This window comes from Argentina anserina, chromosome 7 (genome assembly GCF_933775445.1).
Source record: "Argentina anserina chromosome 7, drPotAnse1.1, whole genome shotgun sequence".
In the NCBI taxonomy this organism is placed as follows: domain Eukaryota; kingdom Viridiplantae; phylum Streptophyta; class Magnoliopsida; order Rosales; family Rosaceae; genus Argentina; species Argentina anserina.
Window position 1 is genome coordinate 10,390,360 of NC_065878.1, and position 24,909 is coordinate 10,415,268.

The 24,909-nt window shown below is 38.4% G+C and overlaps 2 protein-coding genes across 2 annotated transcripts; one reads left to right on the top strand and one right to left on the bottom strand.

The window, feature by feature from the left end:
- Positions 1-8,624: 8,624 nt before the first annotated feature.
- LOC126802390 (E3 ubiquitin-protein ligase BRE1-like 1) lies at positions 8,625-17,960 on the top strand. Its single transcript, XM_050530010.1, has 19 exons — positions 8,625-9,077; positions 9,932-10,093; positions 10,230-10,314; positions 10,902-11,129; positions 11,232-11,393; positions 11,697-11,884; positions 11,969-12,052; positions 12,174-12,293; positions 12,378-12,564; positions 12,639-12,799; positions 12,872-12,943; positions 13,534-13,610; positions 14,208-14,402; positions 14,562-14,634; positions 14,718-14,804; positions 15,968-16,105; positions 16,185-16,387; positions 16,462-16,627; positions 17,250-17,960. The coding sequence occupies exons 1-19, from the start codon at positions 8,958-8,960 to the stop codon at positions 17,379-17,381; spliced, it is 2,640 nt and encodes an 879-aa protein (XP_050385967.1). The 5' UTR covers positions 8,625-8,957; the 3' UTR covers positions 17,382-17,960.
- Positions 17,961-18,614: 654 nt separating this feature from the next.
- LOC126802033 (autophagy-related protein 3) lies at positions 18,615-23,139 on the bottom strand. Its single transcript, XM_050529559.1, has 10 exons — positions 22,842-23,139; positions 22,533-22,603; positions 22,328-22,444; positions 22,084-22,244; positions 21,114-21,187; positions 20,914-20,965; positions 20,310-20,375; positions 19,798-19,925; positions 19,159-19,268; positions 18,615-18,820 (listed from the first exon to the last, which is right to left on the bottom strand). Exons 1-9 carry the CDS (start codon positions 23,000-23,002, stop codon positions 19,172-19,174), a joined length of 927 nt encoding a protein of 308 aa, XP_050385516.1. The 5' UTR covers positions 23,003-23,139; the 3' UTR covers positions 18,615-18,820; positions 19,159-19,171.
- Positions 23,140-24,909: the final 1,770 nt, after the last annotated feature.

Here is a 24,909-nt window from a genome sequence, read left to right on the forward strand (position 1 = left end):
CAAAGTCGTTAAACACCAAACAATTTCAACGAATCGAAATCATTTAAAATGCCACAGCGGATCATCTCTGAGTTCAAAATACAACTCAGTTAAACCGATTATTACAACCCAAATTATAATTCAATATTATAACAAATGGAATTGCGAAATCCTCACTACAAACTCACAAGATAGTCACACAAAATCCTCACACAAGCTGGAGATAAATAACTTCAAGTCCTCTGAGCGGTCCGTCAATTCCCGCTAATCCACACCTGCGGAGTTATCCACTACACCATTGAATTGGTGCACCGGGATTGTAAACACAAACCCGGTAAGCTTTACAGCTCGTATGAGTAAAATGAAAATATATAACTCGCATATCAATATATACGAAAATCCAGAAATCAAACAAATATAAATGCACTCATGAGTCAATGGACGGCCCATCTGGTCGTCCCAAAGAAATATGAAATAAAACGCTCATGAGAAATTAAGTAACCCTTCTGGTAACCCAAATGCATTTATATTACGGGTACCAAGAACGCTGGTACACATCTGTTACCCCTTTCGTAATACACCGCCGATATTGGATAGCCACCCGCTACCCAACATCCAAAACAATCTGAGTACCCATGAGCAGATAACCACCTGTTACCTCACATGCAGTACTAAGGCAGACAGACTAGAGCTCTAACTGTATCGTAACTTTCGCCCGGCCAAAGGCTAGGTTCCGACTTGCCAAACACGTACAATAATCTCACATCATATTGTACCAAATCACGTCCGAAGACAAATCAACATTTTAACAATCTCAATGTTAAAATCACGTACAATAATCTCACATCATATTGTACCAAAAATCATGTCCGAAGACAAATCAACATTTTAACAATCTCAATGTTAAAATCACGTACAATAATCTCACATCATATTGTACAAATCAAAATCACATGCTCGTTATATAAATCTCGTCATCGAAATGACATAAATCACGATAAAATCATAACAGTATATTATATAGCAAACTATATATATATGTATATATTTACCATTTATACAATATATATATATAATCCATTATATCATATACATGTCATATTTCATAAACACGTCCGAAGACAAAACTCGTCCGAAGACAAAACATTTTAACAAACTCATGTTAAACCACGTACAATAATCACACCTCATATTGTACAAAAATTAAATCACATGCTCAATATTTAATTCTCGTCATTCGAAATGACCAATTCCAATGAATTCATAACAGTATATAATATAGCAAACTATATATATATGTACTTATTACCATTTATACGATATATATGTAATCCACTATATTGTATACGTGTCGTAATTCAATATTAAAAACTCTTGCAAAATCTTGAATCACCGCAAGGGTAGATTCGTAAATAAGTGAGATTTTACTCACCTTTTTTCCTGCGTGCAACTTCCACGACGCTGAAAGTAATTTCCTCACTCGTTTCGTCAGTCACTTAATAGCACGATAAATGCTTAGAAAATTATACTTAAAATATCAGGTGACGAGTTCAGCACAGCTAAATGTTGTTCATAAAACATTGTTCACAGAACACTGTTCATGTTTACTAATCACTGTTTTTACTAAACCACTGTTCATAGTTACTGTTTTACCAAACACTGTTTCAAAGTTACTGTTTTACCATGACACTGTCCACAGTACTGTTACACAATCACTATTCACAGTTACTGTTCCAGGTCACTATTCATGCGGAGTTACTATTCACAGTTACTATTTATTCGGCGTTACTGTTCACCGACCGCCACCAATCATCACCAAATTTCACCACCACAACTTAAACAACATTTCCAACAACTTCCTAGTTGACACCAAGGTCTAAATCCGAGTCTAAACAGTCCAAACAACGAAGAACATGAAATCGGCACTATTCACAAACCCTAGAAATTGAAATTTTGATTCGGGTACTTACACTTCGATTTGGGTCGATTCCTTTTGTGGGAATGTTGCTGGGACTGAGACAAGCAAAACCCCCCAAGAATCTCGAGCCATGGTGGCCGGAGGAGGCGGCGCCGCCACAGCAGTAACTTCCGGCGGTTGCTACACCGTGTGTGGTTGTCGCCGGAGTGCAAGGCGTAGCCCAAAAGATGGAGCTCGTCGAGCCCGTCAGTTTGATAGGTGGCACGACACGAGGCGACGTCGGATGGTGGAGAAATTGGCCGGAGAAGGTTTTTGGGTCGGGTGAACAGTGCCCGAGCTCAGGTGAACAGTACCCGAGCTGATTTTTAGAAAAATCTGATTTTCTGATTTTTAATCTCCTCTCCTTCCTTTTATACTATTTCCAAAATCGGAAACGAACTTCCGACGTTAATAACTTTCGCGTCCGACGTCCGATTCGAACGCATGACGTGTCCACGAATTCATATCGATGAGCTCTACGACTTTCGTGAAGGAAGTTTTCGCAACCGAGCGACGGAATAAAAGTCGATCTATACGTTGCGGTAACGTTACGTTTTCTAATTAAACGATCCGAGAACGTTTCCGTTTTCGTTTCGAAATGTCGCAACCCTCCAATTGTCGTCTTGAATTAATTTCACAAGTTTAACACTTTGAAAATACTCGACATTTAGTTTCTAAAAAATTCATGTTATTACAATTAGAAACAAACTTAGGTCTTGTTCGGTAACTTTTTGAAAAAAAAATTAAAAATAACTTTCAAAAATGAAAATAAGAAAATGAAAAAAGTGGAAATGCCAAATTTGATGTTTTCACTTTTTATTCGTAAAATTTGAAATTATTTTCAATTTGTTCCGAGATAATTATTATTCTACCTTTGTGTGTGTCTTAGTGTTGTTATGTTTCTTGTTAGAGATAGATGTCTTGTTATGTTTCTTGTTAGAGATAGATTATCATCTCTGTAATAGATTAAAACTCTGAACCCTACAGGATTGTGGTTTTGTAATGCCTATATATAGTCCCCCATATCACACAATAAATATACAGTTATTTCATCATGCATCACGTTATCACGCACTTTGCTATAAAACTTTGAACTTTTAAAGGCCTAGAAATCCTATCTTTTTCCCCATCGGCCGCCCTTGTCTCCGACCTCTAGCAACCTTCTAGTCTGCACTCCTCGTCGGTGACAGCCTCTGCCCGCAACCCCCTGCATCCCATATAGATCCCTGCAGCCCCGTAGGTTCTCCTCCGCATTCGACTCGCAAAATCAACTTTTTTTACGCCACAAGACCCCGCATCAAATCATTCAAGATTGCTCCTCCAGCATACTCACGCAAGCAACGCGAACTTAACAAGCAAAGTCTTCGCTCTAGAAAAGCAACTCACGTCTTTTCCACACCTTCCAAGATAATTTTTCATTAGCGTCCCCGCTTTTGAACGTATAGATATATTATATCGGGCGCTATTAGCTCTCTTTATGTCTCTTTTCCTGCCTTTCTTATAAGCCGATGAGACCAAACAAGGATATGATTCCCCTCTTGGTCGATGTTTTTCGTGTGATGGTCCTGGGGGAGTCACGATTGTTTTGAAAAGGGAAGTTAATCGATTTTCGTGTGGTCGCCTGAGTGCACCGCTGTTTTGGGTGCAATCGTAAGTATCACCGTTTGCATCGATTTTTCTTGTGACCATATACGTCACCCCTTCTAATTCCTATTATACTTGAATCTAATCGATTTCGTATTCGTTTTTTGTAGATGTCGTCGCCATCGTGACCGAAATTTGGCCTTCTTTATCTAGAAGGCAAGGAATACCACTGTCGGGTTTCCGATATGGAGCTCGCTTTCGAGAGCCGAGGGATCCAAGGCATGTTTGCCGACCATCCTGCTAATTTCCCACCTATGACCAAGACTCAAGCTCTCATTTTTATGAGACGCCACATCCATGCAACTCTCAAGAGTCAATACTTGAACATAAAAGATCCTAAAGAATCATGGGACAAACTACGTTTGCGGTACAACAACGTTCTTGATAAGTTTCTCCCTGAATTGACCGTTAGATGGGATAACATCCGTCTATTGGACTATAAAAAGAGAGTGAATGACTTCAATCATGATATGTTATGCCTGCAATCCGATCTTAGTACCGTTGGTGTCATCAAGACCGACCTCGATCTTCTCAATAAGACATTGGACACGTTTCCAATCAACTATGAGGTTCATGCTGATATGTACCGCACTCATGTAGAGGAGGGAAGATTCGGACTTTCGCCGATTTAATGGACCGGTTGACACTAAAAAGAATGATACGTTACAGTCTAACTATGGGAAAGCTCCTAAGCAAAATAATCAATCACAGACCGCTCTATACCAGTAACAACGAAACAACTCTCGTGGTAGGAGGCAACCTGGTCGTTCTTGGCCCAAGTCCAATACTTGGACCCGTGATGGTGGCGGCGGCGCACCCTCCGGTGGAGGCCATCCCCGTCCCAAACCTCAAGGAGGCCGTGTGCCTCCTCATGCCTCCAATTCCAATAATGGCAAGTCTCCATGTTTCAAATATGGCTCCTTCAAACACTTTAATCGCGATTGCCGCGCTAGCAAAGAGATGATCAAGGCATACTCCTCCTACGAGAAGTTTCTACAACCCGAATCAAATCATGTGGATGAGGACCCTGAGATCGAGACTCACCACATCTCCATGAAGCCCAAGCCCCTTGCTTCCAAGGCTAAGCCTTCGGCCCCTACAATGGATACTCCCGACTTTGATTATTCGTTTTTAGCCTATTCTAGCTTTATGATTTCAAGTATTGTTATGGTTGACAACCATTGTTATTTTTATTGACTTTATAATAGTCTTTAGATATTGGAATTAGAAGTTCGTGTGTGATGTATTAAAGATTGGCATTCATTAAAATTTCTCAATTTCTTGTTTACAAGTCGATCTCTTTGAGAATTTTATTTACGTTACACTAAGTGTTACACCCTTGAACGTGCCATAGGCATATTAGCCTCGCTAGCGGGGAGGTTAGCCTCGCTAGGCAGAAACAGAGGCAGGGTGATTGATCTAACCAAGGGGACAAGGTGCGGGAAAGTTAGCCTCACTGGGCAGTCATACAAAGGAAGCAGTAACATGGTTATTAGGCTCGCTACAATAGCCAAGCAAACACGGAGTCAGGTGCTAAGCAGTTCAGCATGCAAGGCAGACCACAGAGACAAGTGTTGAGGCTAGGCTAGACATTAGCCTCGCTAGCATAATCAGTGGGCTGGATATTAGCCTCGCCAGCAAGGAAGTGGGCAGATCTGACTAGGCAGGGACAGGGACAGGGACGTCGCCAGCAGACTTCGGCAAGCACTAGGCAGGCAGTTGGCCGGATATAAGCCTCACTGGCATGGAGCAGGCATATCAGATGCGGAGGAATTAGCCTCACCAGGCAGTTGCAGACTATGCAGGCAGTTTAGCCTCGTCATCGAGCAGTTGCGGGGAGATTAGCCTCGTCAGCATAAGCAGTTACAGAACATGGATGATGGTAGTTACCTAGGCAGTTACAGGGGCTTTATGGGAGGTTACTGGGCTGCTTAGTGGGCGGTTATTCATGGGTAGTTGGCGCACACTGAGGAGAAGTTATCCAGGGACAGTTGGGCGCCAAGAGGGGAAAGGTTTAGACAAACCATTGTAAAGATCCATGCTAGGTTTTCAGTTTGTACTTTGAATTCATCAATGAGAAAAGGGACACTAGTTCCACAAAACCGAGTATGCATGTGATTACTTGTTAACTCCCCCACACGCAATTGGAATTCGGGAAACACTTGTGCATATAGAGACTTGTGAGTTGGGATAAACACTCATAAGGGTAGAATATAGATATCCGCTGCATAGTACAAAGAATCTGCACAAGGATTCAAGCATACACCATCAAATACAAGGTGTAGTGCAAGGAGGCTGGCTAGGATTGATACCCTAGCGCCATCACAGGTAGAAGGCAAGGCGAGAAAAATTTACTTGCGCACGATTGGCATATATTGCACGTGATGCCTGTGACACTTAGCATGATGGTCAACGTGTGCAACTCACGTGGTTTTTAAATTGGATGCTTTTGGGTTACATGGGACCCTAATAGAACTACATTGTGAATTTAGACCTTAAAATTTGGACAAAGGATCTCAGAACGTCAAAAATTGACGTCGATTTGGCCTCTTGACCGTACCCGATTACTGTTCCGGCATTTCCGTAACATTTTCCGGCGTTTTGGCCGCCTTCCGGCCACTTTTTGGCGTTTCCAGCGCCACTATCCGGTTCCTGCCGGCGTCCCCTGTCGGACCTACAACTCCAGTGTCCATACCGGCCAGCTCCAGTCTCCACCGGTTTTCGGTGAGTTTTCCGACGATTTTTTCGTCGTTACTCGTCATTTTCCGGCATATTTCTAGCAGTTCTTGCTACCACATTTTCTCAGTCCAAACTTCATCCGGTTTTGAGTTCTTTTAACATGGTTTTCCGGTTTTCTCCAAGTCCGTTATCTACACTCACCGACACTCTTTATGTGTGTTTTTACACCGATTTTGAATAGTTTCTACCACCCTCATTTACTGTTTGGTATTCCACTGCTTCAATACCATGTTTTACCAACTCTTTAGTTGAAGAATGTAGTACTATTGTCATGTGATACATTTGCTGGGATTACACTTTGTTCTGATTCTCTTTCTTACAATATTCTACGGTGTATTGTACATAATTATTCCCGTGTCGCTGACTTTCTTAATTTTCATTTTATAGATGTCCCGATATGAAATCGAATGTCAAGCTGATTGCGGCACCACCCACACTGTTCTACGGCACATGCAGTCGTTCACGGATCTAGTTTTTCGACTTCTTCGATGACTACAATGATTGGCTCAAAATCCATCATTCAAATAAGAGGCACCGCTTCTTTTATGTTGCCTAATAGTACGACTCTCAACGTCGTTGACATTCTTTATGAGTCGAATTCTCCTCACACCTTGCTAAGTTTTAAGGACATATGTGCCAATGGTTTTCACCTCGATACTTATGTTGAGAATGGAGAGGAATATCTTTGTCTTACATCTGAGAAAGCAGGCAAGCGCCGCATCTTAGAGAAGATGAAGAGTCTCAGGAATAGTTTGTATCTTACTTCCATTTGAATATTTGAATCATATGCAGTTGAACGTAAATTTTGTGATTCAGATTCTTATATGCTTTGGCATACCCGTCTCGGGCACCCTGGACGTGATATGATTAGAATTCTTAAGAATTCAAATGGTTATCCATTTTTCAAGTCCTGGAAGCGATTGGAGGATCACTTTACCCGTTCTCTACACGGTGAGACCGTGCCTACTCGTGCACTGCACGATGTGGCCGAACCTGCCCTCCTCGGCAACTCCACGACATTCATGCCGTCGGTGGCGGCATCCGCTCGTTCACAAGAGTTTGCAATGCCTACCGTGCTTTTCTCATGCCTTCATGACAATTTCTGATGCCCATCGCTCATTTTTTAAAGCTTGTTCTCTTGCTAAATTTCAAGGAAGTCCTTTTTTTGCTAAGGCTTCAACCGAGAAAATTTCCTTCTTACAACGTATCCAAGATGACATTTGTGAACCTATTCAACCAGAAGTAGACCTTTTCGATATTTTATGGTATTGGTTGATGCATCGACACGTTGGTCACACGTCGCTTTGCTCTCCACAAGAAATGCTGTATTTGCTAAGTTATTAGCCGAGATCATCAAACTTAGGGCTCACCACCCTGACCATCCTATCAAATCCATTCGTTTAGATAATGTTGGAGAATTCACTTCCAAAAATTTTGATGATTACTACATGTCTATTGAGATCAAAGTTGAACATCTCGTTCCTCATGTTCATTCACAAAACGGTCTAGTAGAGGCTACTATCAAGTGTATTCAGCTTGTTGCTCGGGCAATGGTTTTACTCAAGAGGTTTTTGTTTTGCTTAACAAGTTTTCTATCGAGGCAACGTTGTGCGCCATGCAACCTAGGCATGCGACATAAGGGGGAGTGTTCCGGGAGAATTACTATTCTACCATTCTGTGTGTCTTAACTTTGTTAGGTTTTCTGTTAGAGATAAATTATAATCTCTGTAAATAGATTAGGACTCCAAATCCTACTGGTTTTATAATACTTATATATATGTCTCATATCATTCAATAAAAATACAGTTATTTTATCATGCATCACAATTTCTATTTTACGCGTTTTTATAAATTCCTTAACACATTTCACTCTATTTTCATCTTCAAAAATGAAACTATGCGTATCAAAACCATACTGTACACCACTTTAACTTCTTAAAAGAGGAACGAGCGCAAAAAATCAATTCCGTTTTCGTAATTTTGTTTTTACCATTTGGGATGACGTCATTAACCATTCAACACTTGCACTTACTTTGAGACCTCTCCAACTGTCAACAACCTATCCCAGTGCCAGTCCCATCCATTTTCTCACCCCAATCTCCTCCCCCGCACCCCACCCTAATCCTCCCCCTTCCAACCAATCACCTCTCTCCACACCCCTTAAATCCCCAAAACTACCCTCCCATCCTTCACGAAATCCTCGCCACCCCCCTTCCATCAACTCCAGAGATTAAAAAAATCGATATAAAAACCCAAATCATTTAATTCCGAATTTTCTTTTTTTCCTTCTCTCCTTCCTGAGAGAGAGAGAGAGAGAGAGAGACTGTTGTGCTCCAACTTGGCTGTCTTCTTATTCTTCTTCCTCTGTGTGCTGTGTTGAAGGTTTCAATTTCCGTATGGATCAAATTCACTAGGCCGACTATAAATAACCGCCAAGGATTTGGACGCTGGCGCCGACCGCGAGGTCACAATCAGGGGTTTGGAGAAATTAGGGTTTCGGATAGAGGTAGGAGTGGTTGGGAGATAGGGTTTCAGCTAGGGTTTGTGTTTATTAGTTTTGGATTGAATAGGTTTAGAGGTTTGGTGTGGGGGAATATGAGTGGAGGTGTTTAGGGTGGGTTTTCTTAGGGTTTTTCGGATGGGGAGCACCGGTGAGCATGACCGGAAACGCCGTCACTTTAGCTCCATATCGTCGCCCACGGCGGCTGCTGCTACTGCTAAGAAGCAGCCGTTTTTGCCTATTTCTGAGGATAAGAAGGTGAAGTTTTTTTTTTATGAAGAAATGTTGTGGATTAGTGCGTTGAAATTTTTTAGTTTTGTTAATTTATTTTCGTCGAATTATTTAAATGATTCGCGGTCTGTTTATATAATTGATCAAGTGTTTATGCTGCCAATTTGTATCACTGCTTATAGTTTGGATCAGATTATAAGTGTTGGAATCAAGAGACGTTGCTGTTTGCTAGTACAAGATCATGTGGTCTTTGGTTTTGCAGTCCCAACTATGGCCTATGCATTTAATTTCTATCAATAGAGCTAAATTTGTACTAGGTAGGGATTGCAATTTGGGCGGTGGATTGACTGAACAAAGCTGTAATGACAGGAGATAAGGGTACTGGTTCGGCAATCTCTAGTGTTAGTTGGTTTTGCGATCTCTGAGTTAGTTGTGTGTTGAGGAATGATGTGTAGTTAAGGAGAGTCGATCAGTAACTTCAGAGTTTAGGATTAGCTTTTTCTCTGTTACTAGATCTCTATGATTTTATTTATGTGTTCATGTTATAGTTTTCTAGAGGGCGTTATTTGGGAAATTTGCGGGTCAATGTGCCTTTTCATTTCAGTAGTGTTGGCATTCCTGAGATATATTAGCTTTTGGAACCTCTAAACTCATTTTCTATGTTAATGTGTGCTAGGGTAGTTCTACTGTAGTTTCATGCTCAATGAAGACCTGGAGGCTGACCTTAAATTAAAAACATTTATTTAGGAGCTTAATTAAACAGGATCTCAAATTCACTATTTTTTTCTCCTAGGCACTGTAATAAGAGAACTTCGCTGAGATTATTTTTTACTTCATGTTATTCACTTGTTTTTAGACTTATGTTATCTTTTGACCTGTAGCTTGACATTACCGTCCTTCAATATCAAAATCAAAAGCTACTACAGAAATTAGAGACTCAGAAGGTTGAGTACTTGGCTCTTGAGAATGAATTGGCTCAATTGAAGAAGAAACAACTGCCCTATGATCCCACACTAACAGTGGTCAACAAGTCTTGGAAACAGGTAAGACAACTTTAGTCATTGTTTCTCTCTTTGCCTCTTCTCTATTTTTGTTTTCATCTATTTCTGCATATTGATTTATGAATATGGTATTTTGTATTTTTTAGAGGGGAAAATTGACACTGTGTTTTCGTAATAGTTGGTTAAAGACATGGAATCCTGTTCTATCCAGCCAACAAAGTCAACCTGCCAGGAAGATGTTAAAAACAACTTTGTCAGGCGTGGTGAGGACCATTTTTGCGTAAATCATAAAAAAGAAATGCTTGATTAAATACAGGTCTACCTTTATGAAGTTTTGTGTGTGTCTTATGTATTTAATCCTATCCTGTAATAACCTTCTAATTGCTGCAATCACGTAGTTACCTAGCCGATATGGTTTTCAATAATACTGCAGATGCACATCACTTTTAAATTAATAATTATAGATTTAATGATTTATAGTTATCAATTTCTATTACTTATTGAATTTATGGACGTGGTCTTCACCCTGCTAGTGTATTGTGTTGTATGTCTATGTAACGCCTGTTGGCCATCAACTGACTGTGGCTGAGTAATTGAGGTGATCCTTACATACCATCAGCGTAATGTAATTCTTTTAGGTATTAAGTGGTTTTGTCAGTGTATCCCATGCCCTTTATTCTTGTTCTAATTTATTACCGTGATTGCCTTAGTTTCATTTATATGTTGGCAGTCAGAAATGTCCCAAGTTTATATGCCTTGACTTTGTGCTATTTGAATGTTCTGTACTTGTAAGAAGAATCAGGAGTTCAAAGATCATTTTCCGCTAAGCCTGCTTTGTATTGTTTATCAGATGGGGCTCCGTCTACCTTGCATGATGCTTTCTTAAACCGCCTTGCACAAGCTGGTGCAACTGAAAGTTCATGTACATTCAACATGTGTAATAAGATGGAAGAAGATAGTGGAACTGCCTCTGAAAATACTCGAAATATTTTAGGTAATGTAGTAGCTGCAATTGACAACGTGTGGAATGTGAAAGATGCATTGCGTGATGCACTGTTGAAAGAGCTTCCTGAAGATGGTGAGAGTTTAGAGGTTTAAATGTTTTCTTCTGTCAAATTTGTCACGATCACAATTGTTTCAGAATTATCCCTCACTCTTCATTGTCTGCTTCTTTTGTCAGGCTTGTCTAGGCAGAGGGCATCCAATGATTTAAAAATGGAAGTTAAGAACTTGAGATTGGTATTTTGTGATAGCCTTCTGAAGCACAGGGGTCTAGCAAGGGAACTGCAAAACCGCTGGGACATCGAAGCAAAGAACAAAGCAGAGATTAAACGTTTGAAAGGTAATCCTTATGTACATTTATCAATTAACCTAATATTTGTGGTGTCCATGTGGGTTTCATTTTTCCAGTTTTTAGTTTTTTTTAGAGGTTTGCTTATTTCATGCTTATCTCATTTGATTGGTGTTTTCATCCATGCTTGTAGATTCATTTATCATATGAAATAAGTTTTTTGATCATTTGTCAATATTTATTTTTGTTGTCATTTCATCAGCCCTTCAATAAAAATGGATGAATTATTATCTTTTCGTCATTGCTCTCATGATTGTTCTGAAATGTTGGTTGTTCTTTGGTTGAATTTTGAAGGGGAGTTGGAAACTACTCTTGGTGAATTAGGAGAGAATAATCGTCAACTAGCAACCCTAAAAGCAAAGAGAGATTCTACAAACGGAGCAACTTTCCCCATCTTAAATTTTCTGAACAAGCCTGTTGATAAGGCCATAGATAAACAAAAGGATCTGCAGGATATGGAGTCTACTCTCAAAGAGCTCACGGTATTGTGTTGGCTTTCTCTCTCTTGTTAAGTACTGAAAATTCTTATATTGTAATGGGGTTTCTATTTGAACTGAGTGATGCAGGACCAAGCTTCGTGTCGACTAATGGAAATCAAGGGTCTTCATGAAGAACGTATAAAAATATTAAAGGAGTTATCTAGTTTGCAGGTTATTTTCTGTCTTTACTGCTGATTTTCTTATCTACATGCAAGTTGGAGTTTACTTCTCACTTCCTGTGGTTTTGAGTTCTAGATCAGTTTTAAAATTAACTTGGAATTTTATTCGACAGAGCATGATAAGGAGTGTTAAGTGTATATCCTCTTCCAAAGCCTATCTCTTGGTCAAAGATCAAATAGAAATGGCGAAATCAGAAGTTTTTGAGTGCCAAACTATCATTGAGAAACTACAGGTTGTAACTGTTCTGTATTCTTTGCAATTTTCTTGAAGTGTTCTGTCATATTGCTAATCATTTCTTGTTCCTTTGACTCTTTAGGTAGAGAAGGATAATCTTGTGTGGAGAGAGAGGGAACTAAATGTTAAAAATGATGTAGCTGATGTTTTGCGGAGATCAGCTACAGTTATTGATTCTAGAATTACTGATCTGGGTATAGAGATCCAGAAACAAATTGATGAGCGGAAAAAGATTGAATTGAGGCTTGAAGAGGCGTCAAGGGAACCAGGTATGAGCTTTTCTACCATTTTGGGATTTCTGCTGCTTTCTTCATACTTGATGCTGAAATTATTTGTATATCAGGAAGAAAAGAAGTACTTGAAGAATTTAAAGCCTTGGTTTCTTCGTTTCCTGAGCAAATGGGTACCATGCAAGGTCAATTACGTAAATACAAGGAGGCTGCGTCCGATTTTCATTATTTGCAGGCTGATGTGCAGTCCCTTTCCAGCATTCTTGACAGGAAGGTGCGTATATCTGCTCTGTATTAAAATTCTTGAACACCCTGATGGAGATTAAACTGTTACCTTTCCGCACAGGTGAAAGAATGTGAAACTTTTTCAGCAAGATCTTCTGACCAACTTGCTGAGATACAGCAGTTGAAAGCTGTGGTATGTATCTCTTCTTGTTGTGGCTATATTAGTGCTGAAATTTTAACAATAGATTTTTATTTAAAGTTTTAATCGCCTTCTAAGTAGCCTAGTTGTTGGAATATGATATGAGTCAACTCTGAGCTGGCTTGTTAGATTGTCCCCTTATCTATGTTCTTAGACGTCCATATGTAATAAAATGCTTTGAATTATTTCTTTTAAACAACTAATTGTAGAAATTATTACTTCTTGTGATCTGTTGGAGTTCTCTGAAAGGTTTCACCTGATTTACACTATATTGAGTACATTCGTGCTAGTTTATATCTTGATCAGTCTGCGATGGTATATTTAGCAAATTTACTTGGTTACTGGGCTGTCCATATACATGAGTTTGGTGAGCGAATCCATCATTTTGTTGCAAGGGTGATTAGATGTTGGTGTTTGTGCTTAACCATGTCTAGTTTTAGTTGACTAGAAAGTAGAAACTGGTTATGTAAATGGATACAATTCTTTACTTTATTAATCCATTTTCTCCTTTTTGTGGGCTTTGTACATGTATAAGATGTTTCTCAAGCAATTGTTTCAGCTAATTATATTGTTTATTGGTGTAGGTCCAAGATTTAAAGGATACAGACTCGGAGTTAAAGCTGTTTTTGGCAATGTATAAACATGAATTGAGTGATCCAAGGTTAGGTGCCTTTTCAAGTGTCTCTTTTGGGAAATCAAATGACAGATTTTAGTTGATATAACTTTTTTCCAATGACATATCAACGACATTGAATCTGTTTTGCATTCTAGTAAAAAAAAAAAAGTTCTACAAGTCGATGCAACTAAAAATTAAGATAGCCTAAATAATTTGGGAGCTGGTATTGAATCTTCTCTAAACTGTTGGAGCTGAAACTTCTTCAAGAAAATATCTGAAAATGCCCTAAAATAGTAAAGAATGTTGATACTTATTGAATGCCGATTGCATTCATAGTGATATTCCTGCTACATAACATCAGACTTTTGACTGCAATTACTGGTATTATATCGGGTACACGATAATCTTCCAATGAATGAATGATAATGGCCTAATTTGAAAGACAACTCAACCTCCCATGCATTAATCTGGAGCAGAAATGGATCTTTTAAATTTTATTGTTTACATTTATGATTTATCTATAAGTGCAGTATCACTTTTCTTTTATCTACAATAACTGCTCATATATTTTACATAGTTTTGTATGTTTCATTGTGTGCAAAGGTACGTGTGATGGACATCTTCAGTTTCATCCATTTGCAGGGATGTCATGGAAGCTAGGGATTTGGAATGCAAGGCATGGGCTCATGTTGAAAGTTTGAAGTCATCCCTTGATGAACACAATTTAGAATTACGTGTTAAGAAAGCAAATGAAGCTGAGGCCACTTCTCAACAGAGGCTTGCTGCTGTAGAAGCTGAGATTGCTGACCTCAGACAGAAGCTTGAAGCTTCCAAAAGGTTATCACTTGTTCATGTTGGTTGATACTATTTATTTTTGTTAATAGTGGGAGCATGCAATTTTTGGTAAGAAAAAGTGAAAACATAATGAACCAGACAACACATTGATGGTCAGCAATTCTGATTTGATTTCTATGTGTTTTGACTTCATATTGTCAGGAATAAGTTGAGACTTGCCGATGTTCTGAAATCTAAGACTGAAGAGAATGAGGCCTACTTGGCTGAAATTGAGGTTGGTACCCGGTCTGTGGATTATAACTTTGTTTCATCATTGGTAGGTGAAAATCTTATGTGTTTAGTTTGATATGTCTTCAGACAATTGGGCAAGCATATGATGATATGCAAACTCAAAACCAGCATCTACTGCAGCAAATTACTGAGCGAGATGACTATAACATTAAGGTGATTGGTCTAACACATGGTTTCCCTTTTCTTTTATTTTGTTTCTTTTCCTGAAATTTCTTAAGGTGCTATGGGCTTGTATGTAATTGCTTGTGAGAATGGTGATTGTACTGCGCCATGTGGACACTACATTGTTTTTTATGCAGAATCTCTGTTTAATGTTGGCTTACAAAATGTGCATGTTAATGTAAGTGCTAATCATTTGTAGATGATTGAATAGGGTTTGAACTGTGGTGGCATTGGCAAATGCATTTATTATGATTATTTTGAAGTCATTTATTATGTTTTTTGTCCTAAATAATGTGGTTTAGGTTCTGACATTATTGAATGGGGGTTGAACTGGGCTGGCATTGCCAAATGTGGGTCAGTGGTTGATATGTTTTCTTTTACAATAAAACAAATTGTGGCATTGTTGTCAGAATTAGAATTATTATGAAGTCATTTAACACATGCATGAACTTCTACTATTGTAATGACAACTTTTTTTGGGGGGTTTGTTTTTTTGAAAGTGAAGACTATTTTGTTTTTGATTGGGCTTTTGATCTGATGAAGTGTGATTTTGTTAATTTAAGAAAAATAACTATAGTGTGAACAGGTCATTCACTGTTGAATTTGCAGTATATTTCAGAAACACACTAGATAAACCGACTGGCACGGTGGCTATTTCCTGCTAGCCAACGAGAACCAGTCGGTCTACACTGTTTTTCTAAATTGTTTTTGTTTAGTAAGTAGTCACGTGCTTCAAAAAAAAAAAGTCGTGTTGTCAGCACTTGGTCAACCCTATTTTTATAAAATTGGTGTACTCTGTTTTACTAGCATGTCTTTGTTATCAGCACTTGCTCAATGTTATTTACAGGTTGGTTTACACTGTTTTGCTAGCCTGTGTATGCTTAACCGCGTAATTATGATGTCAGCACTTGCTCAACACTATTTCCCAATTGTCTTCTTTGTTTTGCTAGTAGTTGGTCGACTTTGTTTTGCTTGTACGTTTTGTTTAATCTGGTCTGTAGTGCAGAAATTTTGTTATTTGTCTCTCTTATTGGAACTCACTTGAATCAAGTTATTTTAAACCACAATGGACAAGTTATTATTTCTGATGTTGCATGCTAAATTTTGGAAACGTACAGTTGCCATACTGAATTATACTGTGTTCTCTTCTTCAGCTTGTTTTAGAGGGCATGAGGGCAAGACAGACACACAATGCTATACTCATGGACAAACATAAGATGGAGTGGGAGATTCAACAAGGCAATGCATCTGTTAATTTCTATGATATGAAAGCTGCTCGGATCGAAGATCAGGTGCTTCTAGAACTCATGTAACAACTGAATATATATTTCTGTGGCGTTCAGTACTGATTGTCATGTACTTCATCTACAGTTAAAAATATGCTCAGATCAACTTCAGAGACTGGCAGATCATAAGTTTCAAGGTGCAGTACAACTGGAGAATACCCAGAAGAGGTTGATGGATGTGAGAAGGTCATCACAGCAAGCTCGGGATTCTCTAGAGGAATCACAGTCTAACGTTGTCAAGGGTCGATTGACTCTGTCCCAGTTGCAGTTAGATCTAGAGAGAGAAAGGTATATAGAATGCTGAGCACCTTCCGTCCAATAAATTTATGGTGATTCTTTGAACTCATGTTTTGTTTTATCAGGGTTAATAAGAAAAGATTAGAGGAGGACATAGAAGTTCTGAAAAGAAAAGCTGGCCGGCTTCAAGCACAGACAGAAGGTTCGTCCATTGTTGAAAAACTTCAACAGGAACTTGGAGAATTTCGAGAGATATTGAAGTGTGATATCTGCCTTGATAGGACAAAACAGGTATTCATCGGGTCAATTTCTGTTATTCATTGCTTCATTCACAGCACTTTATCTCATCTGGGTGGAATCAAATTGCATGTTTTAATCAAGTAACCGACATGCAAAGTTTGAGAGTAGATCTGATGTAGGCTCATAATTATATTATAGCAGCATATAATGTGACATCGCTTTTCGAGCTTAAACACAGACATGATGAGGAACGATGTCAGAAGGTACTTAAAGCATAAAAAGATACTTGAAAGCAAAACTTTGACCTGGTCAAATGAGTTTTAACTTTTAAGTAACACAGTTATCTATCAATCAGTGGTATTTGATTGTGGATCTGACCTATGTTGATATTTGATTGCTATTTTGCCATGCATTTAAACATCTTTTGACCAAACATGGATGAGTTGGTCACTTTCTTCTAGATGTGAATCTCCATTTCTCAAGTCATGATTGTAGTATAGAGAATTGTGGTTGTTTGATGTCAGGGACAGCTCTTGTTTGGTCATGATCTAAGCGTCTGAAGGTCAATGTTGAAAAATTTGTTACCATGACGTATTTAGTATTTTAAGTAATACATTCATCAAAATGTTGTGGTATCTGGATAATCATAAGTTTTCTTACGTTATTTATGCAGGTTGTCATTACAAAATGCTATCACTTGTTCTGCAATCCCTGTGTGCAAAAAGTAGTTGAGTCTCGCCAGAGGAAATGTCCAAAGTGTTCCATTAGTTTTGGACCTAATGACATAAAATCTGTGTACATCTAATCAAAGTGGAGACGTGGAAACGGATGGAACTTTTGGGAGGCCTGCTTCTTGCATGTGAACCACTAGGAATCCTCGCCAGTTCTCACCTATAATGTTATATTAGTGGAATTGTAGTGAACATTTGCAGCCTTGGTTAGGTGCACCTTCCCTTCACCAATGAGTGCTGATCTTAGTTTTGCTGGTTTTTCTTTTAGGTTGTTAATTTGACTAGTGCATTATAATGTTTAAATCCATTTGCAGGCTCATCAAATGTTGATCAATTTAGGTGGTATTTCTAGTCATTAGTCAATGCCGCATGTGTGCCCAAGAATAAGAATTCATGTTTATAAGTGCCTTTTTTGAAAGAATCTGTAGGCTTGTGGCATCCTATTCGAGGGTTTGTTTCTGCCGAAGATAGAACAAAGATGACGCAGTGACAGGATTTTTCCGTACATATTTTAGATGGGTAGTAAAATCTTCTAGTAGCCTTTAGGTTCCTTTAGAATTCTGAAAGCAGGTTGTTAGTATCTGGTGTATTAGTGTACAACATTTCTTAGAGATGTATATGCAAATGTTATTGAGATATTCATTTATAATAACAAAGAGTGATCTCGATTTTGACCCCAGTTTATTCACTTCCAATTTATTTTTGTTATATTGTTTTCTTGAAAATGTTACATTCTACAGATGAGCACTCTGATGGCGTTGATTAGTTCGTCTAAGCAATGGCTAATATTTTTTACTGAGAAAACAAGTCTGTTGATTCAAGTCTAAGCAATGTGCCCAACATCAGACTTGTCTTCCGTGACTCCGTGTTGTTGATTCAAGACACGCTCAGTTCTCATATTCTGTTATTCCTTCATTGTTTGTTCAAAGTTCAAACAACAATGAGGGTGGTGTGGGTGTCATTGCTAGAGACCCGGGAAATGCTTGGGTGGGTGTCTTTATTTCATCGTAATATGCTAGTTCGGCAGTTTTGCTGGAGCTACAATCTCCGTTTGCAGCTTTAGCCTCGGCCAAGGAATTAAGCTCAATTGGTGCGAGCTATTTCCCTTCCCTCAAATGTTCCAGCTTGAGCAAACCGTTGCTACATATGGATTTGCAACCAGACCTTGGATCTTGGGGCCAAGCTATCTTAAGCATATTAATCGAGAGAAGAAGGGATGAGTAACTGCATGAAGCTTTTTACCCAACATAATTGCAAGGAATGTGGGAACAATGACTCGTGAATGTTATATATTATATACTGTTTGTGAAATCATTAGTTAAACCTGTGGCACAACCTTATCAAAGAGTTGATGGGGGATTTTGTACAGCGACACATCAACTAACTAAACAATTTAACCAATTGTACAAGCAATTCAGCATAATTTGTGTCGGAGAAGATTCTGTGGATATGCCAAAAGCAGCATTATCTTTACTTGCAGATCCAATCCACCTTGTCCAATCGCATTTACAACCTGCTTCATATAGAACAGTAATTCAGTAGAGCAGGTTGTTAGCTGTTTGAATTTAAAAGGGTTATGAGACATGAAAATGATAATATAATGATGCTAAAATATGCCGCAAAACCATTTTCCAAACTCAAAACACTATAAGATCAACGAAAAACTTATGGAAGTGCAAAGAATCTGAAGCATGAATAAAGCAGTATCTTTGACTATGCAATTATGTCCCATGATAGGATGGGATGACAAAACTATACTACAATACAATACCAGTGACTAGTTACTGCAGTCATATGTATTCCCATCAATGCTTGGAAAAATGAAGAACAATCTTGCTACACTAGGTTTACCTCTGTCGATTGCTCAACTGCTGGAACTGCCAAGATCAAAGTCCATTGTGTAGTCATATTCGATTGTTGGAATCACAGAGGCAACAAACTTCAAGAATAAGAAAAGGTACCTACAAGAAATTAAGACAAAATATGATAGTTGGTGGAATTGACAGCTCCATGTACCAGTCCAGTGAATCTAACCATAAATCCAGTGTAGGATGGATATCTAGAAATTTGTATAAGAAAATATCCGAATTGGAACATACAATAAAATTTGGGATGAAGAAAATAATCCTGATTATATAGAAATTAGCATGCATATACATTAATTTTTGATCTAGTATATGCATCACCATCTCCCTACTTCCCTGGTGCCTAATAATAGGCACGATTAAAATCTGTGTCCTTTAGTAGCAAAGGTTTGTGACTACTAGACTAATATAACTAATATGGAGAACTACCACGAGATCTTTAATATAGGACTATTATAGGCTTTAACTGTTCGCATTAATCTCAACTATCGGGAACCTTATCTAGAAACCAAAACTTTCCGATTAAAAAGCCTTGAAGGCGTTATGTTTCGAATAATAAAATAAATAACACCAGAATAGAAATAGAACCCCTTAAAGCATTGGGTAAGTTGAGACAGAAATTTACTTATCAACTTCTGGTTCCACTCCACGTGACATTAGTACATCAATTATTTTCTTCATGACAGCTCCATGTCGGCATGGATGGACAGAAGCATGCTTTCCAGGCAAGTGAGGATGATCTTCAATAGTTACCTGCATTGATAAACCAACCATTAAGCACAAAGGGATATGGGACACAGGATACAGAGAACGTGTGTTGTGTGCATGGGTGTGACACAACAGCCTAAATGAAGACATTTTTGAGTTGAAATTGACTATTTGGGGAATTTAGAGGTAATAAATTCATAGTTCTGAGAAACTCAAAGCATTAGAAACATGACTATATATATTGTGCCCAGTAAATTGAAGTCAGCGGCCTGCATATTGATGATGTCTAGTAATCACAGTCCACAGAAAGCTCGAAAAAACCTGCTGATATGTCACTAAACCACAAGGAATTGTCTATACTGTATATCAAGGTATACAAACCGTAATCATTGAAAAAAGGAAAAATATGATTCTAGAGAATCAACTCACAGTTTTGCGTGCATGATCTTGACTGACATCTTCAAGTACAAGCTCTGCTTGTAAAAGCATCCTTGACTGATGGAATTGGATAAAGAATGAAATCAATCATATCAGTCTTTAAATTAACTATAATACATGTTAAGGACAAAGTTATTAGACTGACTGGGATATCCAAAAAGCAAATCTTGTGAATGCATCAAAAGGAGCAATCATATGCGATGACTAAATTAACATGCTATTGAAGCCAGAACCTTGAATTAATTAACACAACGTGAAATCAAAGAACATATAGTTGGAGCCATGTGTGATTTTACATACCAAGTACAGTCGCAGAAACTTCCTATTTCTTCTACCTTTCTAGTTTCCATCAGTCTTTCCTACATATATTTATGATGAACTAGAAATTTAACTATATAGTCCTGTGTCAAATTATACCAATTCTGACAATATTGAGCACAATAAACCACAGAATACTGGCAGCAATTGGCATGAAACTTTCTTTGGTCATGACCTAACATGCAGCTAGCTCAGTTGGATGCCAAATTGACAGCAATTACTGATAATCATAGACACTTGCAAAAATAAAATACAAAGACAAAATTGTGGGACAAACCTCATCATAGCCAGTAAGCCACACCCGAGGAGTTTGGTAATATTTATCATACCTGTTGGTGAACGTCAAAAACCATTACATACCCAGAACGCAATTTATTATCAAAAACATTAAAAAAATCAACTGTTTCTCCAAAAGCCCTGTGCAGCCGAGTTCCAGACGGGAAAAATATAATTAGTCACAGTGGAGAAGAATCTTACGTAATACTGACATCATATGTTCGGGTCCGTAAAATATTGTCGTCATCAGGTTCATGAGCAACCAGATATGTTCCCTGCAGTTTAGCCAACTTACTTCTAAGCCCAGTAGATATATACTAAATTGACCAAGTAGGCATCTATTTCATGGTCCATATGCATCATAATTATAACAGTACTAAAAATCTGAAGCAAAAAACAAACAAAAAAAATCATCATTTTGTGGGGAATGAAGGAGAGAATAATCATCATCCTGTGGGGAATACATTATTCTGTTAGGATATCATAACATTACACAGGTAGACCTAGGATAACAACTTCTCTACGCATTATATAGAACTTTTATCGACTCCTGAAACCTCTTCACTTCATCTTCCAACAAGTAGATACATATGGGTTACAGAAGTAGCCTGTTTAAAGCCAACAAACACTAACCCCCATTTATTCTTGATTTCGCATGTAACATACATCCAAGACAATTTGAAAAATAATTATATATTAACAAAGAAAAATTAACAAAAAGTGTTGAATAGCTTGAGCTTAATCTACTGTCCTTCAGTGAAATGAAGGACAGTCTGTATACATTCTCCATATTATAATACTCACATTAGAGATAAATCAGAATCATACTCCCCCATCTTTTCATTTCCCAAACATCACCTTTGAGCTTACTGTACAAGACATTTTCCAAAACGTTCAAGGAACACTTTTTTTAACAGTTTGAAGAGATTGTTATGACTTAGACCAGCTGGACATAAATTAGTTCAAGGTTAAACCTTCCCCTTCAATGAGGAAGTCAGAATACCCCTTCCCCCAAAACTTGCTACCAATGAAACAATGGGTAGTATTATAATAATATGTAAAACCAGCATCCAGCCATGAAGTTATAACTTATAAGGAGACGTGAATGTCCATATTACTATTTCTATGCAATTCTATTCACAACTTATGCCTGACAATAGTTTAAACTTACAGGATCAATTTCAATGTTGTCAGCTTCTTCATAATCAGCCATGTCGGGGATATCGTCTTCATCTTCTGCCCCACCTTGCGAGGGTGCTGAATTCACAGCCTTATTCTTGCTGATCTCTAAACTCTCAATGGAAGGAAAGTTTTCCTCTTCACTTCCTCTATCTTAAAAAGATAACAAACAGTCTGAGTCTGAAGGTTCCACATATACATTGCCGTGCACTTCGCATAAGAACAAAGAAGCTTACCCTTTGGCTTGCCGTGTGTAGCCAACCAGCCGTCATTATCCTCATTATCAATAAGAACTTCCATACCTGCAGCCTCATATTCCTCTTCCACACTTGCAGCCCTCCGTAAACAGGGGACTGAACAAGTCACAGAGCATTCCAACAATAAGTAAAGACACAAAGTAAACAACCAAGCATAGCAATATCACCATATACAAGTTTGTACCATTTCTAGTAATCAAGTACTGCTTTTCAGATGGTAGATAAGGCTTCCTCTTGCTTGGCTCTCCTGATTCCCTAACATAATCGGAATCGAAACCACCAATCAAATACAAATAAACACAGCAATACATCAAAACTTTGACCAATTTCTGTCCTTATTAATCATCACATATATACAATCATCATCTAAATCCACATCAGGGAAAAATCAGTACTTTATCAACCATTGAATATACGGAAACATAGATTAAAGGTCGACTCTTTGCTAGAATATGGAACTAGAATTGAATTGGGAGGAAAAGGGTTTCCATACCAAGACCAGGTAGGGCACTTGGAGACGAGGTTATCGCCGGCGGTGACGAACTCGGAGACGCTGAGAACGCCTTTCTCTTTGAAAGCGGAGACGGTGCGGGGGCCGGTGATCTTCTCGACGGTGCCTTTGAAGGCCTCGTGAAGCCTCTGTGACAGAACCATGTCTCGTCGCCGGCGAGAGTATACGTAGAGATAAAGGTGCCTGCTTGGTGTTGAAGGAGAGAGAGACAGGAGGGACGGCAGCGGTGGGTGTCGTCTAATATTTTCAAGAGGATGCGACGCCGTATTGACAAGCTGTGTGACGTGAGAGACAAGTGTTTTTTACTTTTGGGGAGTCGCAGAGGAGTTAATCAATTGGATGTTATATTTGGATTTTTATTTTTTATTTTGTTGAGGAAAATAATATCGAGTTCCATTTAACCATGTCAAGTAAGCAAGTTAAATGGATACGTTCATCGTACGACAAATCGACAACCATTTGTGTTTTAATGTTTTATCGCAAAGTTTAATTAATAAACAGGTTGTTCGAAACAGTTACATTTTGTTACCCAACAGAACCACAAATTTAAAAGAATTCTATAAACTAAAAATAAAACAAAACAAAAATCATTTTATACAGATTTGAAAATAAAGCAGAGCCACTGATTTGACTTGTTATGTCCCCCAAGACTCATTGATGTATGTCACCACATATCAACCAGCAAAACAACTATGATTCCGATTAAGATCGGGCTGATCGAGGGCAATTAAAAATACATACATAATCCTCAATGGGTTGAATTTCATTCCCTGGCTCCTCCACAAAGACTACATGTCTACATTCATCTCCAAAGATGGCACGGTGAGTATTGAGGTTTTTGTTAATTTCGAATTTTCGACAATCACAGAGGAATTAAAGATCGCCGGTGCCAAATGAAATATCAAGGGTTCAATCTTCATTGAGTCCTTTTTGAATGAAATGAACTTGGAGAATGGAGAAATATATATCAAATGACATAACATACATGGATATAAATGCTTGGAGAAAGAACTTTTTAGAGTATACGTGTGACTGAGAAATATAAGAGATTATATGTGTCATCTTGTTCAAGTCTTGAATGAAACTTGTCATTGCAGATGGATCGGATATATCAGCCTTTCCTTGTAATAGCACTTTTGCTATTCAATCATAGCATTGATGCCCAAAAAGTCTCTTAGGATCTGGGTGTACATTTATATAAAAAGGAAGAACAAACTGAAAGTAAAAGCTGAGAAAGGAAAGAACACAAGGAAAATACTGATATTTGATAAACGGCTCCCCAAATTAGGGTTTTTATCGTTATATTTATAGCCCATACTGGCGATCCATAACTGACCACGTGACTGCTAAGAGTCCACAACCATAATCTATCAGCTGCTACTACTCACGTGCGAGGCACGAGCACGATTTAAACAAAACGACTACGTTTCAAGCTAAAGATAAATACTGATAATTACATCTAAAAGACCAGGGTAACATAGAGCTCCTAACAAAGTCCTTGATTATTTGTTGCTATATTTCTTAAAATCGAGTTTCTCGATTTCTTTCTGAACTTCACTTTTAACGATGCATGGAATATTTGAAGAAGCATAAACGGAAACCGGGGTTTATCCCCAAACCTAGAGAGTGTATTTCGTGCTTCAGCGGTGTCCAGCCACTAGCAGCATGTGCCTCAACACGTGACTTCTTAACAAACTTCTATTAGTCTTTGTCTAGTCTTAAAATCCCCAAATCCAAACCCAAACAACCCCCGATAAAACTCGGAACCCTTCGCTTCAAGATTCAAACCTAGCGCCGTTGCCCAATTCCGGCAATTCTAATTGCAGACCACCGCATTCGGGTCGTGCCTCCATCATTCCATCCTTACCACCACACTAGTAGACCTTGCATCTCCTTGAAAAAATCCCTTCGAAAATCCTAACGAGATCTAATCTGATGTGATCTAAGTAATTAACCAAATTCGATCTTGACAAGATAGCTTTGAAGATCCAATCTGATCATCTTCCTTTCTAAATCTTGGCTTCTTCCTTGTTCATTTCTCAAAACCATT

Excerpts from the sequence above, each read along its gene's own strand:
- LOC126802033 (XM_050529559.1), bottom strand. The coding sequence starts at position 23,002 with ATGGTTCTGTCACAGAGGCTTCACGAGGCCTTCAAAGGCACCGTCGAG. Across the intron at positions 22,445-22,532 it reads GTACTTGATTACTAGAAATG|TCCCCTGTTTACGGAGGGCT; the intron begins GTACAAACTTGT and ends TGACTTGTTCAG. Across the intron at positions 19,926-20,309 it reads AAGATCATGCACGCAAAACT|GTAACTATTGAAGATCATCC; the intron begins GTGAGTTGATTC and ends TTATCAATGCAG.
- LOC126802390 (XM_050530010.1), top strand. The coding sequence starts at position 8,958 with ATGGGGAGCACCGGTGAGCATGACCGGAAACGCCGTCACTTTAGCTCC. Across the intron at positions 12,053-12,173 it reads AGGAGTTATCTAGTTTGCAG|AGCATGATAAGGAGTGTTAA; the intron begins GTTATTTTCTGT and ends TTTATTCGACAG. Across the intron at positions 14,403-14,561 it reads AAGCTTGAAGCTTCCAAAAG|GAATAAGTTGAGACTTGCCG; the intron begins GTTATCACTTGT and ends TCATATTGTCAG.